Below are 26,966 nucleotides of genomic sequence, written 5' to 3' on the forward strand. Positions count from 1 at the left end.
AATTTCAAATTATTATCATTCGCAAAATCTGATTGTGCACCGTCCTCTGCCACATTTTCATTATACAACAACTCCAACAGCTCACAACTACAGCATACTCATATCATCACGATCATATATTATAATATATCAACAGAAAAAAACAATAAAGAGTAAAAGTTATGGCTCCAGTGATGGCTACAGAACCAAAACAGAACAAAATATACAAGTGATGTTCACAAGACCACAACCTACGTTGGATGGATTTGGTAGCTTACGTGCAGCTGTCGATCGACTCAGAAGCAAGCTTGTCCATTCATGAAAAGAGTGGCTAATACTTAAAACTCTTTAATATATGGTACCACTTTCAACTAACCATTCCAAAAATATTTCTTTAAATACGTAATTCTGTATTGTCATTTACAAAATTTAAGGTTTTTCTATTTTTGTTTAATCACTTATTAAATTTGCTAATTTAAACAGTTTGAATTCTATTTGATAATTTCTTCTTCTATTTTTCAGACGGCCATATAAGGTGAGATTTAAGAATTTGATAAAAGTTCCATAAAAAAACGATGATGTTACTGGATTTTATTATAATTAAAAAATAAATTTTAAATTTAATTCAATTTTATAAAATTAATTCACAAAGTAAAATTTAAATTTGTTTATTATTAATTAATACGAGACTTTCAATATATTTATATATTTATGTTAAAATATATATATTTTGAATATGAAATTAGATATTAATAAATAATTTGATAATAAATAAAATAATAAATTTAATAAATAATAAGTGACCTAATATATTTAAAAAATAATAAATTTTATTAAGATAAACTTTAAAATAAATTTTAAATTTATCTTAATTTTGTAAAGTTTGCGTGTAAAACAAAATTTGTACTGGTTTATATTTTGTATCCTGTGAAGACAAGACTAATAACCGATGTTGTTGTCCATTTGACGTAATAATAAAGTTTGTAAATAAAATATCTGGGAAAACTCTGAATGAAATGATGAATGACAGGTCGCTGATCTTGATTCTTCCCACCATACCAGAAAAAAAATAGTGTGATGGGAAGTTGTGGTGACAAAAAAAGGGAAGATTAAAGCTGACATATGTATGTGTAACATGTCCAGCTCCAAAATCTTGACGCAGACATCAACGATGCATCTTAGAATTGTAAGACTTCATGTTTGCATGGTGATGGGTAGGTCACTTTCGGTCGCTTGTCGTCTATTTCCTATAATACTTGTCCCCCCTTTTTTTAGGCATATTTTTTAAACCTTGTTACAACTATCAATTATTTATTTCAAATAAAAAATTATCACATTTGTACCAATCATATCATATAATAGTAAGTCCACATTTTAATATAAAAGAACAGTTAAAGTAACTATAAATAAAGTTGTTAAACTTACATTCATCCCAAATTAGTCATAATTTAAAACTTAAATGTAATACAGTATTTCAAAAGATAAGGAACCACTTAGAGTCCTAGACTAAGCAGCAACATCTTCCTCTAAAGTATGCTCCAGATGCACTTCATTTGCCTCTAGTCACATCCAAGTGGATGATCATTGCAAAAGAAAAGCATACCCAAGTAAAACACAAACACATAAGCAAGGGTGAACTAGATATACAAAAATCATGTCATAGCAGTCACAGGCAACATGCAAGTAAAGACAGATACACTACACTACACAAACGTGACTTGTTGCACTCAAACTTGACTCGTCCGGACTTAGAATGATTGTCGAGCTATGGCAGGTCATGCACTCGTGGTGGCCTCTACTGCTTTGCAAAGCCATTGCCAATGGGTTTCACCCTACCACACTCACGAGGTTAGTTTGTTATCACTCACCTTGGGTCATATTGGAAGCACCCAAGACTAGGACCTCCTGCTACTACTCACGACATGATTCAATCCTCTCTACTTGAGAATGATTGACCATTATAGTTTTCAGATAACCCCCAAGATTAAGCTACCATGCAAATCATTCTAAACACTGAGGGCACCACCATGTATCCCCCTTGAGGATCATGGAATTACGTCCAATACTGATATTTTTCACTTTAACACCAACATGATAATGCACACATAAGCCTTTAAAGCAACTGGAACAATTAAGTAAAATAGCATACTGGAATAAATAGGAATATAGGCCAAACGGAAAACATCAACACATAATGAGAAAGATCGAACACCCTGTGAATGGTGGAGACTGAATGGTATCTCATTTCCCAAAGGACAGGACCGAACGGTCCATAAAAGGTAAGACTGAAGAAGTGGCCTAACACTATTTATGACCGCCCACTAAGAGAGACCGAATGCTACTTGAGAGACCAAACGCTACCTAAGAAAACGAACGCTACCTGAGACCGAGCACTATCAAGACCGAACGCTACCTAAGACCGAGCACTATCAAGACCGAACGCTACCTAAGAGACCAAACGCTACTTAAGAGACCGAACGCTACCTAAGAGACCGAACGCTACTTAAGAGACCGAACGCTACCTAAGAGACCGAACGCTACCTAAGAGACCGAACGCTACCTAAGAGACAGAACGCTCAATAGCGCATGGCCGAACGGTTATCAGTTCACTTTCGGCGAAAGTGCATAATTCTGCAGAATTATGAACAACACCTAACATAATCATTCCTAATCATTTTTACTAACTTCTAACACCCTTAATTATTGTCTTATACTTAATTAAACTTATCTAAATGATTCTAAACATTCATACTACCATTCTTAGGGATCAAAAGCCCAATCCTATTGCTTTGCACCTATTTTGATCAATTTAGTGACTCAAACAAGTCACAATACACTAGCTAAGACTGCCCCAACAGCCCAATTGCGCTTTAGGCCCCAAAGGCCCAAAATCACTACCTCACTTCCCCCAATTTGCCCTAAAACACCATAATTTCACTTAACTTTCCATTTCATTCAAGCTATAACAGATTTATCACTCCAAGCACTTCTAACACACCCAATTACAACAGCTAGATTCAACCAATTCAGTTTACAGACCTAACGCTACAATTTCATACATCACATGCACCAACATGTATGACCCACTTACTTTAGAGTTTAACCAAGCAAACCAAACAACACACCCATTAAGGAATTTAACATACATACAAACAAGAAAATTGAAAACAATATCTAGCTCCCCTTATCTTAGGGTTTCACATCTAAGCTCACAACTTAATTCAACAGTGCCTGACTCATCAAGAACTCAACCAAACCCTACGAACCACCCAATGGGTGATAGAACAACTCTTTAGATCTAAGTTTTGACAAGAGATTTAAGGAGGAGGTTTCTAGTTACATGAAATTAGTATAATAACATGCCCTAGGTTCCAAAATAGAGGAGGAAAAGGGGAAAATTACTTACCGGTCCGAATGAAGGAAGTAATCGCTTCAAAATAGAGCCCTCTACGCTGTGGACGCTTGGACACCACCTAAGCGGACATGCACTGAGTCAGTGAGAGTGAAGGTTAGAGAGAAGGCAGAGAAACTTGGAATCCTAAGTTCTAGAGAAAGGTTGAGTATTTATGCTAATGAACCAGAATATATTTAAAATCCATTTATATTAAAATAAAATATGGTCTCATTAGTATAATGCACATATTCACTCTTTTAACCCCTTTTTCAGGTTCTCACACCATTCAACGTCAATATAGTTTTTTTTGTCATATATTTTTGTTAGAATAAGATGTTTTTACTCAAGTAAAAATAAGGAAAAATATATTTTTAATTTTTGTTTAAGTGTTGTTTAAATAAAAATTATATTAATTAATTTTAAAATACTTTTACTCATGTGAATCACTTTTATTGTTTAAGTAAAATTATTGTTTGGTTCCACGAAAGTTTTGATTATTAACCAAAAAAAACTAAGTTTTATCATATAATTGATGTGTTTTGGAGTTAAAATTCATGTGAATTGATAGATATGCTTATTTTTTAATTATACTTTATTACTTTGATGAATTGAGATCATAATTTAAATACTTTTTATATATTTTTTAAGGATAAAACAGTATCGAACAAGACTTTGAAATAGATAAATATTTAAGTTGTAAAGAATATATATTACAAATAATTATGAACTAAAAGTAATACTGAAGCTATATTTATATAATACAAATTAAAAAGATATAAATATAAATATAAATATATGATATATTCAAGTTATATAACAATCAATTTAATTGTGTATGTTATAGTGAAGATTTGATAAATATTAAGCAGACTCACTTATACTAAACTAGAAATGGAAAAAATTACCTAAAAGGTTGTTAGAACAAATCTATATCAAAATAGTTAGTTTGTAAAATATACCGTATTAGTGATATGTATTAATCTCTCCAAACGTAATATTAATCTTTTAAAAATAATCCACCAAATTTTCTTGTAAAATGTTTGACGCAATTTATATTATATTACTACTTTTTTATATTTGATATTATGATTTTACTATGATTATATCTTGATACAAAAGAACAGACGATTCAATAAGTATTGGATTAAAAAGAAACTGAAGAAATCTTATTTTTTATCTTCTAATTTTAATATTTAAATATATTTACATATCTATCATATTTTATACATAATTTTGCAGTGTTAAGAAAGTATAATTCGATCTAGGTGACTAAACGTTATTCATTATTTTATTTTAAATTTAAATAAAATAATTCAGAATCATTTAAAAATTAATAGACTTAAGGGAGATAATAAAGAATCGACTCATATATGGATATTCGATAGATGAAATAATATTAACCACTAATTTTTATAAATAGAATATACCTGCATGTGAAATGGCCTTAAGAATTGTTATAGAAGACCAATTTGAGGTCTTTTTCGAAATAATAAATAAATTTAAACGTAAATAAGTGGTTCTGAACTTCAAAGGAAAATCTTTTTATTTAAAACCCACAATTTAGTACTTAGTACATTGATCATAAATCTGGTAATTACTTTTTAAACAAATTGACATCGGTCCGTCATGATACAATGAATAAACAAGTCAAATTCATTCCACATTTCAATGTAAAACTTATACCTTAATCATTAGTTTTCAATCAAATATCTTGTATAACAAAAAAAAATCTTAATAGAAGAGATTGCGACCCATAAAAGCTATGCGTCATGGACATAATAATTCCCACTCTTGATTCTCTTCACTTTATTAAGAAAGAAAAAACATATTCTTTATTTGGAATAAACGGAGACAACAAAAAGACCTGAAAGGCAACAAATTATTAGCAATATACTAGAGTTGACAGACTTGATGTATGTCCGAATATTGAGAAATTATAAGCAGTTTGTTTTAAAGCATATACAAGAGAATTATTAGTTGTACCATTCTTTTCCATGATTTTCATAATTTGTTAAACCATAGTCATATTAACTCTTCACTGTAGATTCCAAGATTTTTTATTTTGTTTTTTTTTCTTATAAAAAGGACATGGCTATTTCTCTTAGACACTATTTTTGTTTTCTTCTTTAGTGTTTAGTATTTGAGAAGAAAAAATAAGAAAAAATCATTTTTATTTTTAAGATTTTATTGCTATTCGTTTTTTTTATTATGAGAGAATGATATTGTTTTCTCTTTGAACTTAAAGAGAATATATTATGTTTTTTTTTCTTTAATAAAATTATACCATTGTTTAGTATCAATTTTTCTTACCTTTTATTTTACTTGTCAATTCTTATGTTTAGAACTTGGCTATTGATACTGCTGCTATTGATGATAGATTATCTTAGTATGTTATGTGAGATATAAATAGTTTTAATATAAATAGTTTTATTATACATAAGTTTTATAATTTTAAAATATATCATTTCTTTAAAAATTATTTTTCTAGAATTCTTTGACTTTTTTCTAAGAGTTATTCTCTCGTGTTTATCTGTTTGAAGGTCAGATACGGTCTAATTGATCACAATGGTGAAATCTTCAAGTCTACCTAGTTAGTTTCTAAAATAAAAAATAAGGTAGTTTCTATTCTTTTTCTTTGGTCTGTCTCATTTCCTTTGCATATAAGCCTTAGTGTTTTTGCATGTGAAGTTTGAGTCTTCTATAAGACTCTTTGATGATCCGTGGTTCTAATGTCGTACCCTAATCATGTTTTCATTGTTCGTAGGTGCATATAGTATCCTTTGATATGTGGTAACTATTTGGGATTCTTTAAAGTCGTGGAGTCATTTAACAGGTAAGAGAAGCTAATTTATTTGATTTTAATTGATAAATAAATTTTATTTGATGTTTTTATAATGGTGTGGTGGTTGATTTGTGAAATTAAATTAATTTGTGAGATTTAGTATATTGAGTTGCTTGTTGGAGCTAGGTATGTTGAGTTGAATTTCATGATTATTGTCTGTATATGAATTGCCAAGACTCTTTACATTAGACTTTTGAGTCTTAAGAATGGAAAATTAACCTCATGTGTAGTAAGTCAAGTTACTTTCGTCTATAACTCTGCAGAGTATAAATACTACCATGAGTGCATACATTCATTGACGTCTATGTCAAAGCATCGTATTCGAATAATTGAGTTTAAAGTCAAATTATTGCATGTTTTCATGAGTTATAGAATGTTTCAATGTTGAATTAATATGTGATGTAATAAATTATTTATCAATTTTTCTTTTGAACACCTTGTTGTGTCTTTTGTTGTTATTGGTGTTTTGTATGTTTCTTCTAGGATTATCACTTTATTGGTGGGAACATGAGGACTAGGTATTGAAGTATCATTGGTGGAGAATAGAGATAATGCATAAGGTCTTCTTTTTTATCTAATAATTAAGTTTAATTCTTATTGATATACTTATTATTAGAGTTATTTTATTTTAGATAGCTATAATAATAATACATGTAAAAGTGGCGTCTTATTTTATCAATTTTATAACATCTTATTTTATCAATAGTAATTTGCTAAAAATTGAAATATTACATTTAGCATTAAAAAATCTTTATTTTTGTTAGGAAGGTAGAAATGTGAAAATACATGTTTAGAAAATTTTTGGAAAGAAAATTTTTGGAAAATAAATTCGAGAGAATAATTTCTCATAATAAAAACTAAAGAAAATAAACTTTTAAGAAAAGACACAAAATTGAAGAAAAATAATGGACATCAAATATCAAAGATAAAAATAAGATATGACAAATGTTATTACAAATTTGTACTTACTAATGATAAATGGAGTTTTTTCAAAACTTTTGTCAAATTCATTACATAAAAGATTTCTATGAATAAGGTATGAAAAACTCTTGTCAGATTATATGAGATTAAGTACATACATAAACAAATATTTTTTAAGAAAAAATTCTTTATACTTTTCAAACGAATGAGTAAACATCACACCAACAATATAAATATGTTATTTGCCTTTCTTTTATTTGAAAAAAATTAGTTCTACTCATTGTTATTTGTTATTTATATAATTATATATTTTTATATATTTAATAGTAGAATAAAAAATATATATTATTTTTACATTTAATATCTAATAATATGACATTTTCTTTATTTTTATTTTTATTTTTGAAAAAAAACTAAATAATATTTAAAACAATAAAAGACGGATACATACATAGATAAAAGTACACCATCTTCCGAATAAAGATGAGAATGAAATAAACATTTCAAACATATTAGTTGGAGAATGAAATAAAAATGACAATTTTTTACCCAAAAATAGGATGAAAACTTACTCACTAAAACCTGCTGATGATATGGGTCAGGTAAAGTACAAATACATACTACTCAGGAAAGAAAGTTATTTAATTTTTTTATTTTAAAAATATTAACTAAGATATAATCTATTTTATTAAATCTTTAAATATAAATTAAATATTTCTATAAATAACATTTGTATGATTTAATTATGAGAAAATTATATTAATTCATGATTATTTTAAAATGGTATTCATATTTTTCTTTCATAGATTTTGCATAACTTATGTCATAAAGAATAAAAGTTATATTTCTTATTTTATTTATAGTTATGCTTATATTTTTTTAAAATATTTATATTTTTATTGAAATTACATTTAAATATAATGATAACTTAATAAATTTACGCATTCATTTAATAGATATTTAATTATTTTATATTAGTTTTCTAAAATATATATTTTTTTTATATTTTTATGAGACAGTTATTTATTTATTTATATTTATAGTGAAATTATATTTAATTATAATGATAACTTAATAAATTTATTCATTCATTTAAAAAATATTCAATTATTTTACATTAATTTTCTAAAATATAAATTTTAATAAGGAGCAATACATTTTTTAGAAATGGTTAATATATAATAATTAAGTTGTATATTTGATAGAAAATGTTTAATTATTTTAAAAATTCAATTTTTATTTTTCAATATATTTTTTAAAATTTTATTAATTATATTACTTTTAAATAAGATAAGAGAGATAAATATCAATATATTTTAGTAGTAGAAACATACATGCGTCACTTTTATTTATGATAATGAAAAATAAAAGTTATTATTAAAATAAAATATGTTGTTAAATTTATAAAATTATACTTTTAAAAAATAGTTATAAGATTTTTAAAATAAAATAATTATTAAAAAAATATTAATAAGAATAAAATCGATAATGAAATGTATATATTAAACCATTATAAAAAAAACTACAATAAAACAAAGAAGATAAAAGTTTTTAGAAACTAAAAAAAGTATAATTATTATTTAGTTATATTTTTGTGAAACGTAGAAGATAAATGCTTTTAGAAACTAAAAAAGTGTAATTATTATTTACTTGAAAACTTAAGGGTATAAATATCTATTTAAAATTGTTAAAAAAATGTGAATTTCATTAAATAACGTTAACGAAAATAACTTCAGTTTTCTCTTTATTAAAGATGTTCTCTTTATATTTTTCAGAGAAAGAATAAATATCTATTTTAAAATTGTAAGAAAAAAATGTGAATGCCATTTAATATAATGTTATGTAAACTTTACTTTTCAATAAAGACATTCTATTTATTCATTGTTTTTCAACTATTTCACTAGAGAAAATCCAATGAAAAAGGCCTAAATAATTGTAAAAGAGGACCGAGAGACATTGCCAACCCTCTAATTTATTGTTTTTATTGATATATTATTAAATAATTTAATTTATATTTTAATTAAATAATTTAATTTAATATTGCATTATTATTCCAAGTTGTTGTTAAAAGGAAAAAATGAAGTCGGATAATTTTTTTCCAGTAAAAATATTGAAAATATTTTTTCTATAACATTTTAACATTATTCAGTCATTTATTAGTCTAAAATTATTTTAGAATTAATAATAATAATCATAAACACTAGAATAATAACAAAATAATGACTGATACATTAATAATATTAAAATGTTGTTAAAAAGTATTTTCAAAACACTAGAATCAATAATAAAATAATGACTGACACATTAATAATATTAAAATGTTGTTAAAAAGTATTTTTAAAGTATCATTATCCTAATTTATTAGATGGAAAATGTTTTTTAGTGAAAAAATTTTGACAACTTTTTTTTACATTAGTTAATTGTTTCAAGGATCAATAAATTTTTTTAAAAATTGTTAAAATATCATGTTACTTGTTAGAAACCCATTTCATTTCATTTGGTTGCATTCAAATTTAGAAAATGTCCTTAAAATCCTTAAACAGGCCTAAATAATTGGATAACCAGATAGTTTGGCCATGAAAGAATGGGATGAAATCAAAGTTATTTTGTTTCCACAACACATGAATTATAGAACAAACCAGTTCATCACTTGTCAATTTCTGTACCAATTTAAACTCATCAATTGAATCATTCTCAGCATCAAGCAAGGTCTTCAATGGCCATGCCTTCTTGCAGTTAGAAACAGAAGAAAGAAAACATAGCAAATAGGAAACAGAGGGACAAAAATAACTGAATTCATTTAATTTCATTTCAATCTGAATGACTCGTGGAACTAAAGAATTTGGACTTACATAACAAAGAATGAAACAATGATCTCTGAAAATGACCCTATGCTCTAGACAATGATCACGACTAAAAAAACAAATAACAGAAGGCAGTATTGCTCTGTATGTATTGATACAAATTGCACCAACTAAATTTTGGGCTACCAAATCTTATCTGCAACAAAGAATCAAAGAATAATAATGATAATAATGATGGTGATGACAATTTCCCTACCTAGAAAGAATACTTCCCTTTACGTGTGTATAGCTTGACTGTGAAGAAATCAATGAAGAAAGAAAATGAAATCAAGTTGGGTGAGAAAAAGAGGACGATGTACCCGCAACATCAACAGGAACCCAAGCTGAAACAGTGTACAAAGGTTGCTCAAGCCAACTAAGAGTAACCCCTGTTGCTCCTTCAATCTCCACCTTCTTTACACTGTAACTCTCACAAGAATACATCTTCAACAGCAACTGGCTCTGACTCATTTCCCTCTCAGAAACTCCCAAACATCTCAACCCTCCTTGCTCCACCAGCATCCTCCTCCACTTCCCGAAACTCTCGTGTCTCTCCAACCTCTCCCTCCCTTCACATGCCACCATGTTTTTTATCTCCCTGCCGTACATCTCCTCTATCTTAACCCTCACTGCACTCTCTTGCGCCACCCCACTCTCCTCGATGCAATCAAACAACGCTGAGTAATACTTCAACGACTTGCACACCCTTGCTTCCAGCCTTGCCTCGTTGTGTTCTGCTTCCTGTTCGGCCACCACAACCACGTTCGGATTCGTGCTGCGGATCAGTCCCAGGAAGTCCCTCAAAGCTCCTCCGCTTCCGTCGTAAAGCGTCTTGTGCAGCTGCAAAATGCAGTTCACGGCCACCGTTTCCTGCTCCTTCACGTGGAGCATCCACAGCCTCACGTCTTCGAGTCTGTCCACGACGGGGTGGAACTCGAAGGGGAGGTTCAGCGCTTCCGCGAAGCCCGCGAGTCTGTCTCCGGTTTCGTTTAGCTCTTGCTTTGATTCTCCTATCCCCGTGATTCTCACGTGACTCGGAGGGTGTGGTCTCGACGCTAGGCTCTGGAACAAGCTTGGCCATTGAAGACCTTGCTTGATGTCGAAGTCTATTATGTGAACTCTGTCTTTTCCTTCAAACGCCCTCAGCAGCATCTCGTTTGATGTGAAATGGATATACTTTGGAATTGGGGTCACCTGGTTGAGAAGCCTCAGTGCAGTTCCGGTTTCGTCATCCTCCACCATGTCTCGGGAAGTGGTGGTGATGTGAAAAACATGAGGCCAAAGCCTTGTTACTCTGATGGCCAAGGCTTCTGTGAAATAAGCGCATATGCGGCTTATGGGGGTTCCCCTTGGAGATGCAAGATCACCTAATTTTGCGATGAACTGGTTTATAGCAGCTACGTTTCTTGATCCAATGGCATCCACGCAGCCAGTGAGCAAGCTAACGAGTTCCAACCCGTGATGATCATCTTCTTCCCTGTCTCCACCTCGTGATGACGGTAAGGATTTCCCGAACCGTTTCCCACTTCATGATCTGACGCGTTCTCGTTTAGCCTCAGGCTTTGGCTCTCAGAAGAAGCGTTGGAGACCGACCCTTCAGTTGCATGGTCGTTGTGATGCTGGCGAGGACGGTGGCTACCCTCACCGAAGTTGGTGATCTTTGTTACACACGATTCCAGCCACGGGTTTAAGGGAAAAGGTGCAGAATGAGACACCAGTTCAGAAGGAACAAAACAAACCGTCTCTTCCTCCGGGGAGAAAGCAAGTGAAGTGTTGTTAAGCCCTCCTAAAGTGTTACCCTCAACGCCAGGCTGAAACCAAAAGTTATCACCGGAATTGTCAAACTCCGTGATACCCTTTTTCCTCTTGGGTACGTTGGTGAAGGACTCATCGTGCTCCGCGAGCCTTTTCAAACTCTTGTCCTTGATGGACTCTTCAACCAATGGTGCTGCAGCTGTGATGGCCAAAGGTGGGAGTCGAATGTTGTGCTTGAGAGAACATGTGCTGGTCTTGGCTTCTATGGGTTTCTCCACCGAGAGCCCCACTGGCCTGAGGGGCTGCGAGCGTGAAGAGCCGTCTTTGCGGGTGAAGGTAGAACATGGCAAATCCAACCTCTGCGTGCTCATGGAAGGTCGCGGGAAATGGCAGGCTTGAAACGGTGCTGGTGCTTCGCTCCTCAATCTGTGGCTCGGTGACAACAATGTCGAACTAGAACACCCAGCCAACATCGTCTATGCTTTTTGGAAGGCCTGTTGTTTCACTAACCCCAATGCTGCTGCTTCTCTTTCCCTTCCCTTTCTCTTTATCTAGTAATAACTTTGATCAACTATGCAAAATATATGTACTATTCTTTTCCTCTAAAAGCTTAATCCGCATGCGTATGTGAAGAAGAGAGAAAATGCAGTGTGAAAATCTATGTGAGTGTGTGGAAATTTTTTCTAAAGAATTCTTTTTATGTCAAAAACAAAGGAATCCGATGAATTTAAGAAACTGTTTGGGGTTGATTTAATGTTTACAAATCCCAAGTGTTCCTATATGAATTGAATCTGGAAAAAATGGAAAGTAAATGTAATTTGAAAAGAATAAGAAGTTATTGGTATATGCAGGAAAGAATGAAAGAATGGAAGAGCGTAAGGAAAAAGTGCTAGCTAGACATGAATGCAATCATCGGATTCCCGAAACGTTCAAAGAAGGGACATTATAGGAAGTGTGAAGTGGTTTGCGGTTGAGAAAGAAGGGATGAGAAACAGAAACATACACCTTGGAATTGGCGGCAGAAGAAGTCCTGAGAAACAGTGAAAGGCATATTAGCAGTGGAAACGTTGAACAAGTCCGTCATTGCAGCAGCGGGTGAAGTAAAAGGCAGAAACCCAACCTCTGAATGAATGCACTTTAAACATGCAGCATTTGCTTGAATGAAGTAGAAGGAACAAGAGAAGACTACTACTAGAAACCCCCCCCCCCCTCTCACTTACCCAAAAGATAACACAAACCTTTACCAGTGCTTTTATATATCACAAACTACGTACGATCTTCCTCCACCACCATGTTGCGTTATACACTTCTTCTTCTTCTACTTCTACTATTTCTTCTTCTTCACCACTCCATCATAGTAGGTAGTTGTAGTTATCCCCTCTTCTCTTCTTTCTCTTCTCTTCTCTTCTGGTCCTACGAGTGCTTTCATCTACCAGCATGAGAGCAAAAGTAAGGAATATGATGATGACAACATGCTTCGGAAAGGGACAGAAACACTTTGCTCCTGCACCCTCCGATTCAGATCCAACGGTCCACAGCTGGGGATTTACGTTACCGTTGCGCCATGTCGGTGAAATATGACCGTTGCTGAGAGGGAGTTGGTGTACGCATAACTCATGCCACTCAGACTTTTCACGTGCCACGTTGCACGTATTGTCCCCTGATATCCGTTCACTTGACCGTTACTTTTACACCTTATAATTACACCACTTATTATTCCTTCTTTGAAATACTTTTTTATTTGTTTTCTAATTAAATTTTTTGTATTTTTTTCATTTTTTTTTGATGGAGGATCATACTTCTCCATTAAATAAACACAACTTTTTTTTTCTTTTTTATTTTAAGTACAGTTTGCAGAGCATATTTTATTTTCATGATGGTGTCTAGTGAAACACGTGGCACACGAGTGGAGAAGGTCCCAGAATTGGATGCTCCTCCTCGTCTTGACCATTGATGACGATTTGACTGCTCTAGTTATTTTGGTGTTTAGAAAGTGAGAAGAATAATTTCCTTTATCCTATGCTAATCATGCTAACATTAATTTTATTTTTCTGGTTAATGTATTTTTCACTTAATATTTCACCCTTATTAAATATTTTTTTTTTCTGGGAGATTTTTAGACCACTTATTTTACTCTAGAAGACGTTATACTTTACCAAAATTTACTCATAGTATAAAAATTGTCAAAAATAATTTCATAAGGACGTAACTTGTACATTATCAGTATAATAAAGTTATTTTGCATAACTCAAAAAGTGAATGTAAATAAGTTAATAGCCCAAGAGTCACATTACATTCTTCTTTTTTCTTTTCTGTAGATTCTGAAGTATCCAGATTCGTGTAAATTGTATATTTATATATATCTATCTATATATAGAAGATTTTATACATTTTCTTTATTTCACTTTTAGGTAACGGTTACTTTAAATTAAATTAATTATTCTTCTATTTTTATCTTTCGAATAACCGTTCATTTAAATTTTATATTCTTAAATTTAAAATAATTATTTTATTATTTTATCCTTTTAAATTATTATTTATTTAAATTTAATTACTTATAATATAGCATTTGCTTAAAAATATATGAGAGAGAGAAAGAGAGAGATGGATTCTAAAAATCCTTTAACATAATTTATTATTATTTTCTATAAATATATTTCAAAATATCTCATTCAAAAATACAATAAAAAAACATATAAATATCAATTTAATGTTAAACATTATTGTTATTATAGTATTTATATGTTTATATACATCGAATTTGTTTAAAATTTGAATTTGAATAAAAACTAAACTTTAATGTTATATATATTGATACTTGATATTTTTTATTTAATTAATTCACTATTATTAACTTAAGACAATTATAAAAACATATATAATCAGCATTCGTTTGAGTAATTTAATGGTTCGTCAAATACAATTAAGAGTATTAAATTTACTTAAATCCAGATGTTATAATAAATTTGAAATTTTGATTAATGGCCGCTAAAGTTGAATCTACAACATATAAACATACAGATATTTAATTATTAATATATATATATTATATATATATATAATCACTATTTTTTAAAATACCATTTTCTAAAATATACATTCAAACATCCAATTATAAAATAAAAATTTTTACATCAGTATTGGTATAATATTCGTCGCTATTGCTATAGTATTTAATATTTATATACCCATAAAATAATTAATATTTAAATAAACTAAAATTATAATTAAATATATTTTTGTTTGTAAATAAACTATAATTTTGCTTTCTCTTGCTCAAATTAAGATTTCTCACTTGAAGCTATCATCCAAATTGCTTGAATGTGCATTCTAATATTTGAGCGTGCATAGATAGTACAATCATTATACATCACTTGTGCTTGTACAATATCTAAATCAAGAACTACATTTCTAACTATCAAAGAAAAAAAACCATGAAAATCCCGAACCAATGCATCAAAATTCATCTGACATTATTTCCATTTCTCACTAACAATTACCAACATCTATAATTCATATTATTTCAAAACAAACTCCAATATATGCATTTAACATCTTTCATATTATATATATATATATATATATATATATATTAAAGTATGATAGATAAATTTTATTTAAACTTTTATATGTATTTTGAATGTTAAGACCGAAGAGATTTAGTTTTATTTTAATTTATATATTTTAAATCCTAAAATAATTTCATTGACGTCCGTTGATTGACAGGTAGGATTTTAAAACATATATTGAAAACTAATCAACTTTAGTTTTATATTGATTGTATATATTCGCAGTAAATATTGGTTTGATTAAAAGAAATTATATTTTGAACTAATAAAAGTGAATTTTGTATCTATATTTTGATACATACAAAATGAGATTAACCAAACCAAGCTACCTAATTTTTCGTTAGTTTGGTTTATGATCAGCTAAGAAAATTATGGACGGAATACATCCAATTCGTTTGGATATATTGGTTAAAAGAAATGAATCTATATTTTGAAAATGAGATTAACCAAACCAATCTACCTAATTACTCGTTAGTTTAGTTCATGTTTAACTGAAGAAACTTATGAACGGAGTACATATGTGTAGCTAAAATAAAATTATGAGAAAAATACTAGCCATTTTTATTCGATTGAATACATACATACATATATATATATATATATATATATATATATATATATATATATATATATTAGTTAAAAGAAATTATTTGAATTAAGCACCACGAATCCCTTATCCATTTATTTGTTAATGAAAAAATATTATAACTGTTATTGACAAAACCAAGCTCCCTAATTCTTGATTGAATTAGTTTGTTCTAGATTTAGCCAAGAAAAAGAAGCAAAATGAATGCTGTCTATTTAGGTTTTTTTCCCTTAGTTGAACCAAATCAAATTATGGGGACATTTCTAAGAGCTGACCTTTAAAGAAATGGTTTATAACTAAAAGTCTATTAAGTATTGAATACTTTGTATAATAATTCATTATATTTCTTATCTTATGGTACAAGTAAGCTTGACTCTCTTTTTCTTGTACTAAAAAGAGATTAATAGAGCATAAGTAGCCTTTAAATTGGAATTGGAATTTTCTTTGGAAAGAAGGTGGGCACATAATAGAACATCTGCAATTTCATTAATCATGAATTATTTCAATCTTACCGCAAAATATACAAATAATCGGCATAAGGATTTGGTAATCACAAGTAAAAATGACTGTATTTCATGTAGATCTGTAAATTTATAAATTGCATCACCCAAACAGTACAATCCCAGATTAAACTAAAATGTCATATCCGTCTGTGTATTGTAGTTCAAATTTTAATTTTAATTAATAAACTAAAAACTTCAATAGCTTGTTTCGTAGCAAATTCCAACAATGCATCAGATTAACTCCAAAAACAAAGCTTCTTGCTTGTTGTTTAGGCCAAGTTCAGCCAGAGTTGAAGCACTTTCTTCATCACTAAAAGCACGCCTAGGATATGGTCTCACCTGTCCCAACAATAACATAAAAGACAATCACATTAAAATTAAAATTACAGTACAAATTAACCATTTCCCTGAAAAATTAGTATCAATAATAAAACTGAAAGGTAATGGTATTTCATACCAGTCTGTAACTGCCTGGTTTCACCACCCTACCGATGTCTATGAAGTCGAACAGAGACTGAAATTATCCGGAAGCAAGTTTAGTACAATTGTGCACAACAAAAAAAGGGGGGGGGGGGGGGGGGAGAAACAATACTTTCTAATAGACTATCACCTGTAGCCTATTAGATCTTAGGAATCGGCGTCCACGACGGTTGCCATCTGGCATTTTTACCAGCAAATTAACAGCGTTATCATCATCTGACGATGGTTCTGGGGGCAGGGAAACTTCTTTGGCGGCTAATTGTGTTTCCAATTCCTGACACAATTAATGCAAAATCCAAGATTAAGCAACTTGGAAATGTTTGTTTTCTTTGCATAAGACAATCAATTTATAGCTAGGATCTGCCCAAGGCCACACATCCAGGATACAGAACAAGTACATGATATGAAATACAGATTTTTTTTTTTCTGGGACCAAGTATGGACCGATTCTTGACTGACGATATTTATACCAGAATTTTTATTTTCTAATACTAGTTAAAGAGTCTCTAAGTTCTGATAACATTCACACTTGAATTAAGAGGAGATAATGATAGGTGTCAATGACTTAAAGGATATCAATGGTAACTCTAGCAATTTAGCTATAAAGGCCATTTCTAGTGAGTGTGAAGACTAAAAACAGACTCCAATCAGCAAAACAGGGTAGGACGATTGAAGAATGGGGCAAGAGAAAGAAGTGCTATCAGTTATAATTGCACTACCTGCTCTTCCTGTAATTTCCTGCGAGTTTCTTCTGCTCTCCGCCTTTCCTCTTCAAGAGCAGCCTCGGCTTCTTCTCTGGCCTTCAATTCTTTTTCTCTGTCTGCTCGTAATGATGCAAGATATTCATCATCCTGCATGAATAAACAGACAGCAATAACTACAATTAGACCATCAACAACCAACAACTCCAAACTATTTGAGAAACAAGACATACCTGCTGTTCCCTTATCAAACGCTGTGCTGCTAGTGATGGTGAAGGTGGGCGATATGAGGCACGAGGATTAGAACCCCTACCTTGCATAAACTCATGTGGTGCATAAGCATACTGGTATCCAGTACCTTCCGGGATTCCACCAAACATTGCAGCTTCAAGCATTACTGCTTCATCATGCTCCTCTGAAGATATGCCACCCCACTGCAATCTCATTGTAGTCAAAGATTGGGAATTGAGAGGCAGGGACAAGTTGAAATGACGTGGCAAGTAAAAACATAGTAATTCTTCTTGAAAAGGAATAGTAATTCTTTTTGAAAAGGAAAAATTGAAAGGCTATACCTCATCAGAGGGGAAGGAATTTCTATTATGAGGAGGATTACTGGTCTCCTGTGGCGCTGTGCTTGGTAGTGTGCTAGCCTCAGCAAATTCAACATCTTTGACTGACCCTGCGGATCCTGAAGACATATGTCTAGATCTGTTCCTAACGAGTGGTTGCTCCTCTATATCTTCAGCTTCATCATGAAAGGACAAGCTTCCTGCCTGCAACCTAGAATGACCACAATTGCCCATTTCAAATTTTACAATCCAAGAGAATGTACCTTGAAGGAAATGCTTAGTTTAGTGCAGCAGTGAGCAACAGCTACAGGTGCACAGCAAGCACAGTAGAAGAGATAACGTACCTTCCATTAGATGCCACTTCCACTGGTCCAGCCTCTGATGACTTTGATGGCCCGGCTGGTGGAGATTCAGAATCTCCTCCTTGTACACGCCATGCTTTTTCTTGCTCAGCTGTCTGAACTCATTTCATGTTAGAGGAAATCCAGGTTTGAAATTTCCAATGCTAAAAAAAATTCAAAACTCTGTTAAGATGTAGAAAATACAAATTAGAGGGATACCTTTAGGGACAATGAAACTGCATGGGCAAGCTCGGGATCCTCCAAATATGATTGCCTTGACTGTGATCCTGATTCAGTTGAGTCCTGCGCCAAGAGGAAAATAAATACCAACACAGACATCATGCTTAGCAAAGCATAAGAAAATCCATCAAGAAAAACACATACAGTTTGTCTTCCAAGTTTGTGAGTTCTGTAATTTTCCTCAGCCTCCCGTTTAGAAGCCTCAATGGCTGCCCGAAGCATTTCTTCTTCTATGTCATTGTTATAATCTGGTAAATTCTCAGATTCAGGAGCACTAGGTCTAGCACGGGTATTGAGTGAGGCATCAGCCAGGATGTTATGGTTTTGCTCATCTTGATGTGCAATCTGGGCAAGTGGAGTGTCATCATCTTCATCGTTGATTATGACAGTCCCATGGATATCTGGACCACGGGCATCAACAGTTCCAGTGACATCTTCAATGGATGGATGACCAGATTGAGTAGTGGATTGGTTACCCTCCTTAACCTCTATAGGAATCTCCCTCACCTCCCTAGGATGTGTAACAAAGGGTGCCTGGACAGTTGAATCAAGAGGAGTACCAAATATACCTCTCCCAAGTGTAGGATCAAGAAGAGAAAACGGATTGACATTTGCTGCTAAAGCTGGAAGTGAAGGAATTCTCTGAATATCTGCATCCTGTTGATCATCTATATCCATGAAATCATCTTGAGGAAATGCAGTAGAGCTACTGTGAGTGCTGGCCATGAAGGAATAAAAATATTAAACTCCAAAAATAAAGAATTAAAATGCAAACATTAAACAGTAATACCAGTAAAATGGGTTATGTTTCTCAATAATCACTTGCTTACTAATGGAAAAGAGACTATACCCAGTTGTTAAAATTCTGTCTCCTTCACTAAAATGTGCATTGACTGCTTCATTGAGATTACCTCCATGCTCCTGACACAAAATAATATTTACACAATGAAGAGCATATATACAAATAACCACTTGAGTCCACTGAAAATGTATTTAGTCTTTAGTTACATAACTTGTCAAGTATAAATAAATCAGTCACTAAATCCTTTTATAGGATAACAATCAGATCGTCTGTGTAGAGCAATGAAAAGCAAAAGCTCACATAAGAGTAATTGATCACTTAAGAAAAAAAAAATTATTGCAATAAGAAGATTTCAATCTCATGTATAAGCATCTAACAAAAAAAAAATCATCTGAGGTCAGACAAGTAGCTAAAACAGATCAGCTCAGTCATTGGTCATAATATATTCACAAACTTTCAAATATAGTTAGCTGGCCCTCGTTGTTAGTTTACAAGAACTAGCATTTACTATAAAGCAGATTTCTAACATTTTCATTAGTGATGAAACATATGTTTCTCTGCATAATGAACTCCATGTTTAACTTCATATAATGATAAAAAACAAATGAAAATCACAAAAGGAACCATATTTCCTATATTCCTAGAATAATGCTTGCACCCTAACTGCGAGGACTTATGTGTTCATTCACTAAAGTTAAACCTGGAGGACTTATGTGTTCATTCACTAAAGTTAAACCTCTATGAAAGCGGTTATCCATGAATTGGATATAAGGAATCCGAGAAGTATTAGACAATCCATCTATATATTTGAGCTAGAGAGGGAAAAAAAACTGAATAACTGCAAATTTCGCCAAAAGAAAAAACATGGGTATGCAAAGGAGTCCCATTTACATAATTCATGTAATTTGAAAGCAAAAGATAATAAACATTGATAAATAATTGAAAATTAACTGAAGTGATCAAGCAATGCCCAAAAACCCTAACTTGGATCAATTAAACATCTATTACAAATTACATCAAATTTTGTGCTTTGGATCCCAATCAAAACCTATTAAGAAGCACTTTCACAATTGGAAGAAAAAAAAGAGAGAGGGAAGAATACCTCGAGCTTTTGCAGCGCTACTGCCTCAGGCAAACCAGTGATGCTGACGAATGTCTCAACCGCCTCTTGATTAGGCCTTGTCATTGCAATCAATCGAAATTGTATGAAACAGAAGGCAATCCAAAATTCAGAGCTTTTATTCCTTGTCTTATTTTTTAATAAAAAAAGAAAGAAAAAGAAATTGGGTGCTGTGAGAGATAGAGAGAGAGTGAGAAAGGGTGGGTGGGCCTCTAGAGTGAGAAGTGCGCAATAGGGTGAAAGTGTTTGGAATTGCTTCCTCCTTTCGCTATTTCTATCTCTTTGCAACTCTTCTTGTTCGACAAGTATGCTTTCAAAATACCTCCACGCATCCAACTTACTTTATAAATACGTTTCAATAAATAAATCAATTACGGTTACCACAATTTTCATATTTAATTTCCCTAATTATTATCAATTCAAACATTACTAAAATTGTTATCTTCATACTAATTATTTTTTAAATCATGTATAAAGTATTTTTTATTATTTAATAACATGCAAATATATATATAATCAATTAATTAAATTCGATTTATAATAGAACTATACCGGTTTTTGTTTGTTATGCTCTGTTTTTTATCTTTTGATTTTACTGTTTGAAAATTATGTTTTTTATTTGTTTTCTGTTCTTTATATTCAATGGAAATAGATCTGGTTTATTGTTGTGTTTTATGTTTGGATATAATATTCTATTATTCTCTTATCTGGATCCTTCCTTGAGGCAAAACATTATTATGTTCTATTCTTTTATTAGTGTTAAAAGTTTAATAAATTATTTTGAAAACTATTCATTTTATTCTGTTTAAATTTATTTTTTAACCATAAATCATTCTTTCAAACCATTATTAAAACTATCTGATTTTTTAAGTTTTTAAAATTTACTAACTACCAATAAACCGGTATTCTAAATACCACTTCTACAATTACTATTTTTTATACTTTTTTTTTTCAATTTAGAAATTAACAACAGAGTCATATTTTACACTTGGACCTGTCTACAATTATGTACTATTACTAAAATTAAAATTAAAATTAAATAATCAAATTTTGAATATGAGCAGTTATATATATATATATATATATATATATATATATATATAAAAGGTGTATACATAAATATAATCATTCAAGGAAAATGAAAATTGACACTATATATTAATATAAATTATTAATATTGTTATAATAAGTTATAAATTGAATGTATTTTATTTTATATAGTATTAAAATATGAAAGAAATATTATTAAAATATTAATATATTGGTTCTTTTAAGAAATGCCAATTTATAACCTAATTTTAGTCTCTTTATTAAGTTCTAAATCATATATTCTTTTAACTTTCAACTTCAGTTTTTAATCAACTATTTGATCATTTTTGTATTAATTTCCTTAAAAAATATTTCAAACTATCAAATAAAATGACTTATTTTATTTTCTATCATGGATTCCTGTATGTTTAAAACTATAATTTTTGTAACTAGAATTAATAGTTAAGGTAATCCAAATCTATCTATAAATTTTATTTAATATTTTATTAATTAGGTTAAATTCTATTCATCATGTTATATAAATATATATATATATATATAAACTTTAACAAACTATAAAATAAAAGTTATAAAATAATTGGTATAAAAAAATAATTATAGAAATAAAAAACTTTATAATTTAATTATAGGCAATAATTTTAATGTATAAATAAGTTTTTTTATTATGAATAATTATTTAAATTTAAATAAATAATTACTAAAAGGGTAAAATTGAAAGATGACTTTTTACCAGAAAGCAAGTTTGCACATTTATGATCAGAAAAAATAATAAAATTAGAATTATAAAAATAAGTATAAACAATTATATAAAAAAGTAATTTTAATTTTATTTTTAAAATGATTTAGCTAAAAAATGGTCGTATAAAAACTTTTAAATTTTAGAAAACGATCACTTAAGGATAAAATTTAAAAAAAAAATTATCTCAATTTAAAAAAATACTTAATAAAAATAAAAATGGAAAAGAAAATATGTACGCCAAAAAAAAATCTCTTTATATAATAATAATATAATGTAATATAGTACAGAATATACAAGTACAAATCATTATAAAATAAATTTTATAATTTTGCTGTAGGTAATTTTTAGTGTTTTTGGTAGATAATTTTTATTATAAATAATTATTTTAGTTTGAAAGTGTAACATCCCAAAAATACAGTGTAAAATCATACCGAGAATAATCACATGTTAACAATACTACATATCAGTTTAATGCTCGGCTAAATACAATTACGGCGGAACGACCTTACATAACAGCAAGGAATTAAAAATTAAGCTAGTTACCACTACTTTAATTGTCACTAGATCGAACGTTATACAAAAGGAACTCATACCGAGCGGTCTTACAAAAATATAAAGCTAAAAACAGACCGAACGTCCCTAAGGTTCGGCCTTCACTTCCTCCGCGTCTTCCAATACTTCTTCCAGCAGCTCTTCTCCTTTTGCTCACATCCACACGGATGATCATTGCAACAGGACAACGACATGACACACATCACAGACAAAAATGATAAACAGGTTAAGCTTATGTAATTTAATTTATTCAATCACAACATACAACATTCATAACAAAACCAACAACGACCACATCATAATTCATATATCCATGCATGCAAATAACGACCACATGGCTCTGACTGTCCGGACTGTATGAATCCTGTGTAGCTACGACGTTCGTGCACCCAGGTAATGTAGTAACTAGGATGCCCTCAACAGCTTCCACCTGAGGTTGATATGTTCCGTCGAAGTTAACCTTATGGACTACGACCTCCTGCCATTCCCACACGTGACTTAGTCCTCTCTACATGAGAACGAGTAATCATGGAATATCAGGATGAATGTCCGCTAAGCTTTGCCCACATTCATACTTTACCAATCAATAACCACTTTCTGAGATATTCCTCCCTAGAATACTCGTTCATAATCAAACTATTTCATACACATCACATTTCAAATTCTCTCATACTTTATCATCCACATATTCAAATGAAATAAGATCATACGTTCTTATCATAGCCCAAGTACGACTGGTATAACGCTTCTTAGAAACTAACAAGACTGAGCGCTACTCATCTACTTCAATAAACAGACTCCTAAGAGTTCAAACTGGACGCCACGAAGTCTAGGCCGAGTACTAAGACTCTAGGTCGAACACCTTTTAAAGACCAACACTGATTTACACTAAATACTAATACTGATGAGAAACTATGGAGTAACGAACGCTATCTAGTTTGAATGAAGACTCTGATTCTAAGCACAGTAATAATATATTAAAGAAAACAAGACCCAGCGCTTGGTTTAAGACCGAACACTATTGAACGAGCACTGGTCCAAGACCAAATGCTTATCAAGAATGAGCACTACTGAGACTGAACGCTTGATTCAAGACCGATCACTAATAAACTCACATAAAACGAATGAATATAAATCTATACAATTGAGCCACCACTTATTTTGAAGGAAAAAGAACAATAATGTCTACGACCTTAAGTAGTATATAACACATTTAACTAAACTGTTTAGGAAGTCTAAAGAAGAACTACAATTAGACTGAACACTCATATATACACATCTACTATTATAACACGCTCTTCATTAACGAAATTCTTTCTATAAGAAGAACTTAACATGAACGAACTCTCAACGAAAACTGAACGATGAATACAAACTCTCGGCACAGTTTACCTATTCCTATATAACATTACAGAAAAACTCTTAAACATTATCCCTAACGCATGATAATTCAAGTAAGACCATGCACTCCCAAGAAAGACCGAACACTCGCTAATGACGCTCGACCATATTATCACCTTTGCTCAGAATACTATGGTTCGAAGATTAAACTCTATTCCAACTCAGTTCACAGCTTATATCATACGTCCATCCACACATCCAAACCAGTAGTACAATCATATTTCATACTCATCAAATAATCAAACGTATCATGCAAGCATACAAACATTCACCACAATAAGCTAAATTAAATTATATAAGCTTCCCTTACCTTTATACGTAACCGAACGCTCAACGAGGCAGACTGTATCTCCCCACTACCAAAGACCTAATGTTCGACAATCCCGTTTTAGGAGTACTGGACCAAACAGAGAAACCAGAACACTCGGAATTATACTATCCCATCAGGCGACCAGAAATAGAGAGTTACATGTGAGAATGAACGAACGTGCTTAAAGAGAAGGAAACTCACCAGCTCAGAATCACAAACCGATCGGGTTAAATGGAAGCTCTTGACGTCGGGAGTGTTTCAGCGGTGCCTGAGAGGTGATCAGAAGAAGTGGTAAGGTTTTCTTAGAGAGAAGGAGGAGATTTTAGAGAGAAGGAGGAGAAAAGAGTTTCAGCGTTTTGGAGAAGAAGAAAGACATGCAGAGAAGTGACACGTTATTTGAAATTTGGCCTTAAATACTGCCGTCACCCAAAACGAACGACCACTCTCCTGCAGCCACCTGTTTTCCACTAACTAACTGAGACACTCACTCTCCTTTTGGCACATGGATCCCACTATTTGGGGTTTTTGGGTGCGTTTTAATGGGGTCTGACAAAAAGAATAATTAAATTTTAGAAAATAAAAGTAAAATAAAAACACAATTAAATTAAAAATAAAACGGTCACTTAAAAATAAAATTGGTAAAATAATTATGTTTTATGTTTTATTTAAAACATACTTAAAGAATAAAATTAAAAACAAAATGTATAAAGCAGAAGAAATTATCTTACTATATATATATATTAGTCTAGATATGTTTAGCATTTGGAAAAACTTTTTTTCATTTTTATTTATTTATTATAATAAAAGCCATTTCAAAATTTATATTTAGCAATATAATGTCTTTGTTAATTATAATTTTTAATTAATTTATAATAACGTAGTAAAATTGTAACATCTCATTTAAACCATACAAACATTGTCAAGGAACTATATTCCATTTAAATATTATGCACAGTATTAAGTAACTATTCCAAGATTAATAAAATAAAATAGTTAAATTCAAGAAATATATAATTATATCCATGTAGTTAGCCAGAAATAAGTCTGACTTATATATACAACTCCAAAGGAAAATAAAAGAAATATTTACACAATGTTTCTCAAAACTATAATTATACAAGGCTATCCACTCTACTCGAGTTATACATCAGTATTATCGCCTCCAGATCTTGCTCAATAAAGACGTCATCATCCTTTGCTCACACCAACTAGGTGATAATTGTAAAAGAAATCAAGCATATACAAAAAACACAAATAAAAAACACACAAAGGGTAAGCTAATGTTAAAAGAAACAAACATACAATATCAAGATTCATCACACATTTCATACAATAGTTAAACAAATATCCTAAACATACCATGAACCTAGACTTGATCATCCGAATAAAGTATAAATATTGAGCTATGGCGAGTCATGTACTCATGGTGGCCTCCACTGCTCTACAGAGTCATTGTCAATAGGTTTCACGTCAAGATAACCCCAAGATTGGACTTCATACATTCATACATATAAAACTTGAAACAACCAACAGAGAACTTCACTTTAGAAACTCTTTTCAGACCATACTTCAAATACATAAATAACCTCAAGAATAAACCATCATATAATTAATAGATACTTTTACACAATCCTCAAAGCCCTAATACAGTTCAAAGTTACAAGAAAGCAAAAGAAAGAAAGGCTCAAAACATGATCTTAATAAATCGCTCAATGCCTATATTTGTTTAGCTATATATGGTTCTGCTTGTTGAACGCCTACACTTGCTTTGTAAAAAGAAAACTCTCTCGCTTAGCAAGGACTCTCACCCATCCACTGTTACGACAAACTTCTCCCTCAAAATAACTCGCTCAGCCCCAAAGCTCGTTCTACGAATATAGAAATAGTGTGTTCTTCTCGCTCAACGCCTATACTTGCTCAGTTAGATATAGTTTTACTCGCTCAACGATTACACTCGCTCAGTTAGATTGCAAAGTTCTGCATAATAACAATTATGTGGAATTTGAGCCTACCAACTTTAAATTTTCTACCTTGAACCTAACTCCCAAAATTCATGGATCCAATTTTGACATTTTAAACTTAAATGGATTTCACTGACCTGTTTATGACTCAACTTACTTACAACCATACTCATTTTGTCATGAAATTCAACTCCTATACACCAAAACACTACTTCAACTCTCACAATTCAACTTTGTCATTCCTAAGCACATTTTCACCCAAACCAACTGCCTAAGTTCTAAATGACCTAAAAACTAGTCTCAAACCT

At 31.1% G+C, this 26,966-nt stretch overlaps 2 protein-coding genes across 3 annotated transcripts; both read right to left on the reverse strand.

Moving 5' to 3' along the window:
* Positions 1 to 9,915: 9,915 nt before the first annotated feature.
* On the reverse strand, positions 9,916 to 13,166 carry LOC148206901 (scarecrow-like protein 28). Its single transcript, XM_088104901.1, is given in 3 exon segments — positions 9,916 to 11,454; positions 11,457 to 12,764; positions 12,973 to 13,166. Coding segments are annotated over 2 exon segments (1,938 nt in total). The 5' UTR covers positions 12,208 to 12,764; positions 12,973 to 13,166; the 3' UTR covers positions 9,916 to 10,267.
* Positions 13,167 to 16,431: 3,265 nt separating this feature from the next.
* On the reverse strand, positions 16,432 to 20,787 carry LOC124835115 (plant UBX domain-containing protein 8-like). Of its 2 annotated transcripts, XM_088104902.1 has the most exons (11): positions 20,628 to 20,786; positions 19,574 to 19,644; positions 18,868 to 19,441; positions 18,703 to 18,786; positions 18,487 to 18,599; positions 18,146 to 18,353; positions 17,807 to 18,007; positions 17,592 to 17,723; positions 17,003 to 17,146; positions 16,850 to 16,906; positions 16,432 to 16,731 (listed from the first exon to the last, which is right to left on the reverse strand). In XM_088104902.1, the coding sequence occupies exons 1-11, from the start codon at positions 20,709 to 20,711 to the stop codon at positions 16,624 to 16,626; spliced, it is 1,776 nt and encodes a 591-aa protein (XP_087961028.1). In that variant the 5' UTR covers positions 20,712 to 20,786; the 3' UTR covers positions 16,432 to 16,623. The 2 variants fall into 2 exon arrangements, with proteins under 2 accessions (XP_087961028.1, XP_087961029.1); XM_088104903.1 differs by having other exon boundaries at positions 18,703 to 19,441; positions 20,628 to 20,787.
* Positions 20,788 to 26,966: the final 6,179 nt, after the last annotated feature.

This window comes from Vigna umbellata, chromosome 1 (genome assembly GCF_029865625.1).
Source record: "Vigna umbellata cultivar VRB3 chromosome 1, Vumbellata_1.0, whole genome shotgun sequence".
Lineage (NCBI taxonomy): Eukaryota > Viridiplantae > Streptophyta > Magnoliopsida > Fabales > Fabaceae > Vigna > Vigna umbellata.

Bases quoted from the DNA above. Each gene is read 5' to 3' on its own strand.
- LOC124835115 (XM_088104903.1), bottom strand. From the start codon at position 20,711: ATGACAAGGCCTAATCAAGAGGCGGTTGAGACATTCGTCAGCATCACT. The intron at 19,645-20,627 runs GTATTCTTCCCT...ATTTTGTGTCAG, and splicing joins TAGCGCTGCAAAAGCTCGAG to GAGCATGGAGGTAATCTCAA. The intron at 18,354-18,486 runs GTACGTTATCTC...TGGTCATTCTAG, and splicing joins GAAGTGGCATCTAATGGAAG to GTTGCAGGCAGGAAGCTTGT.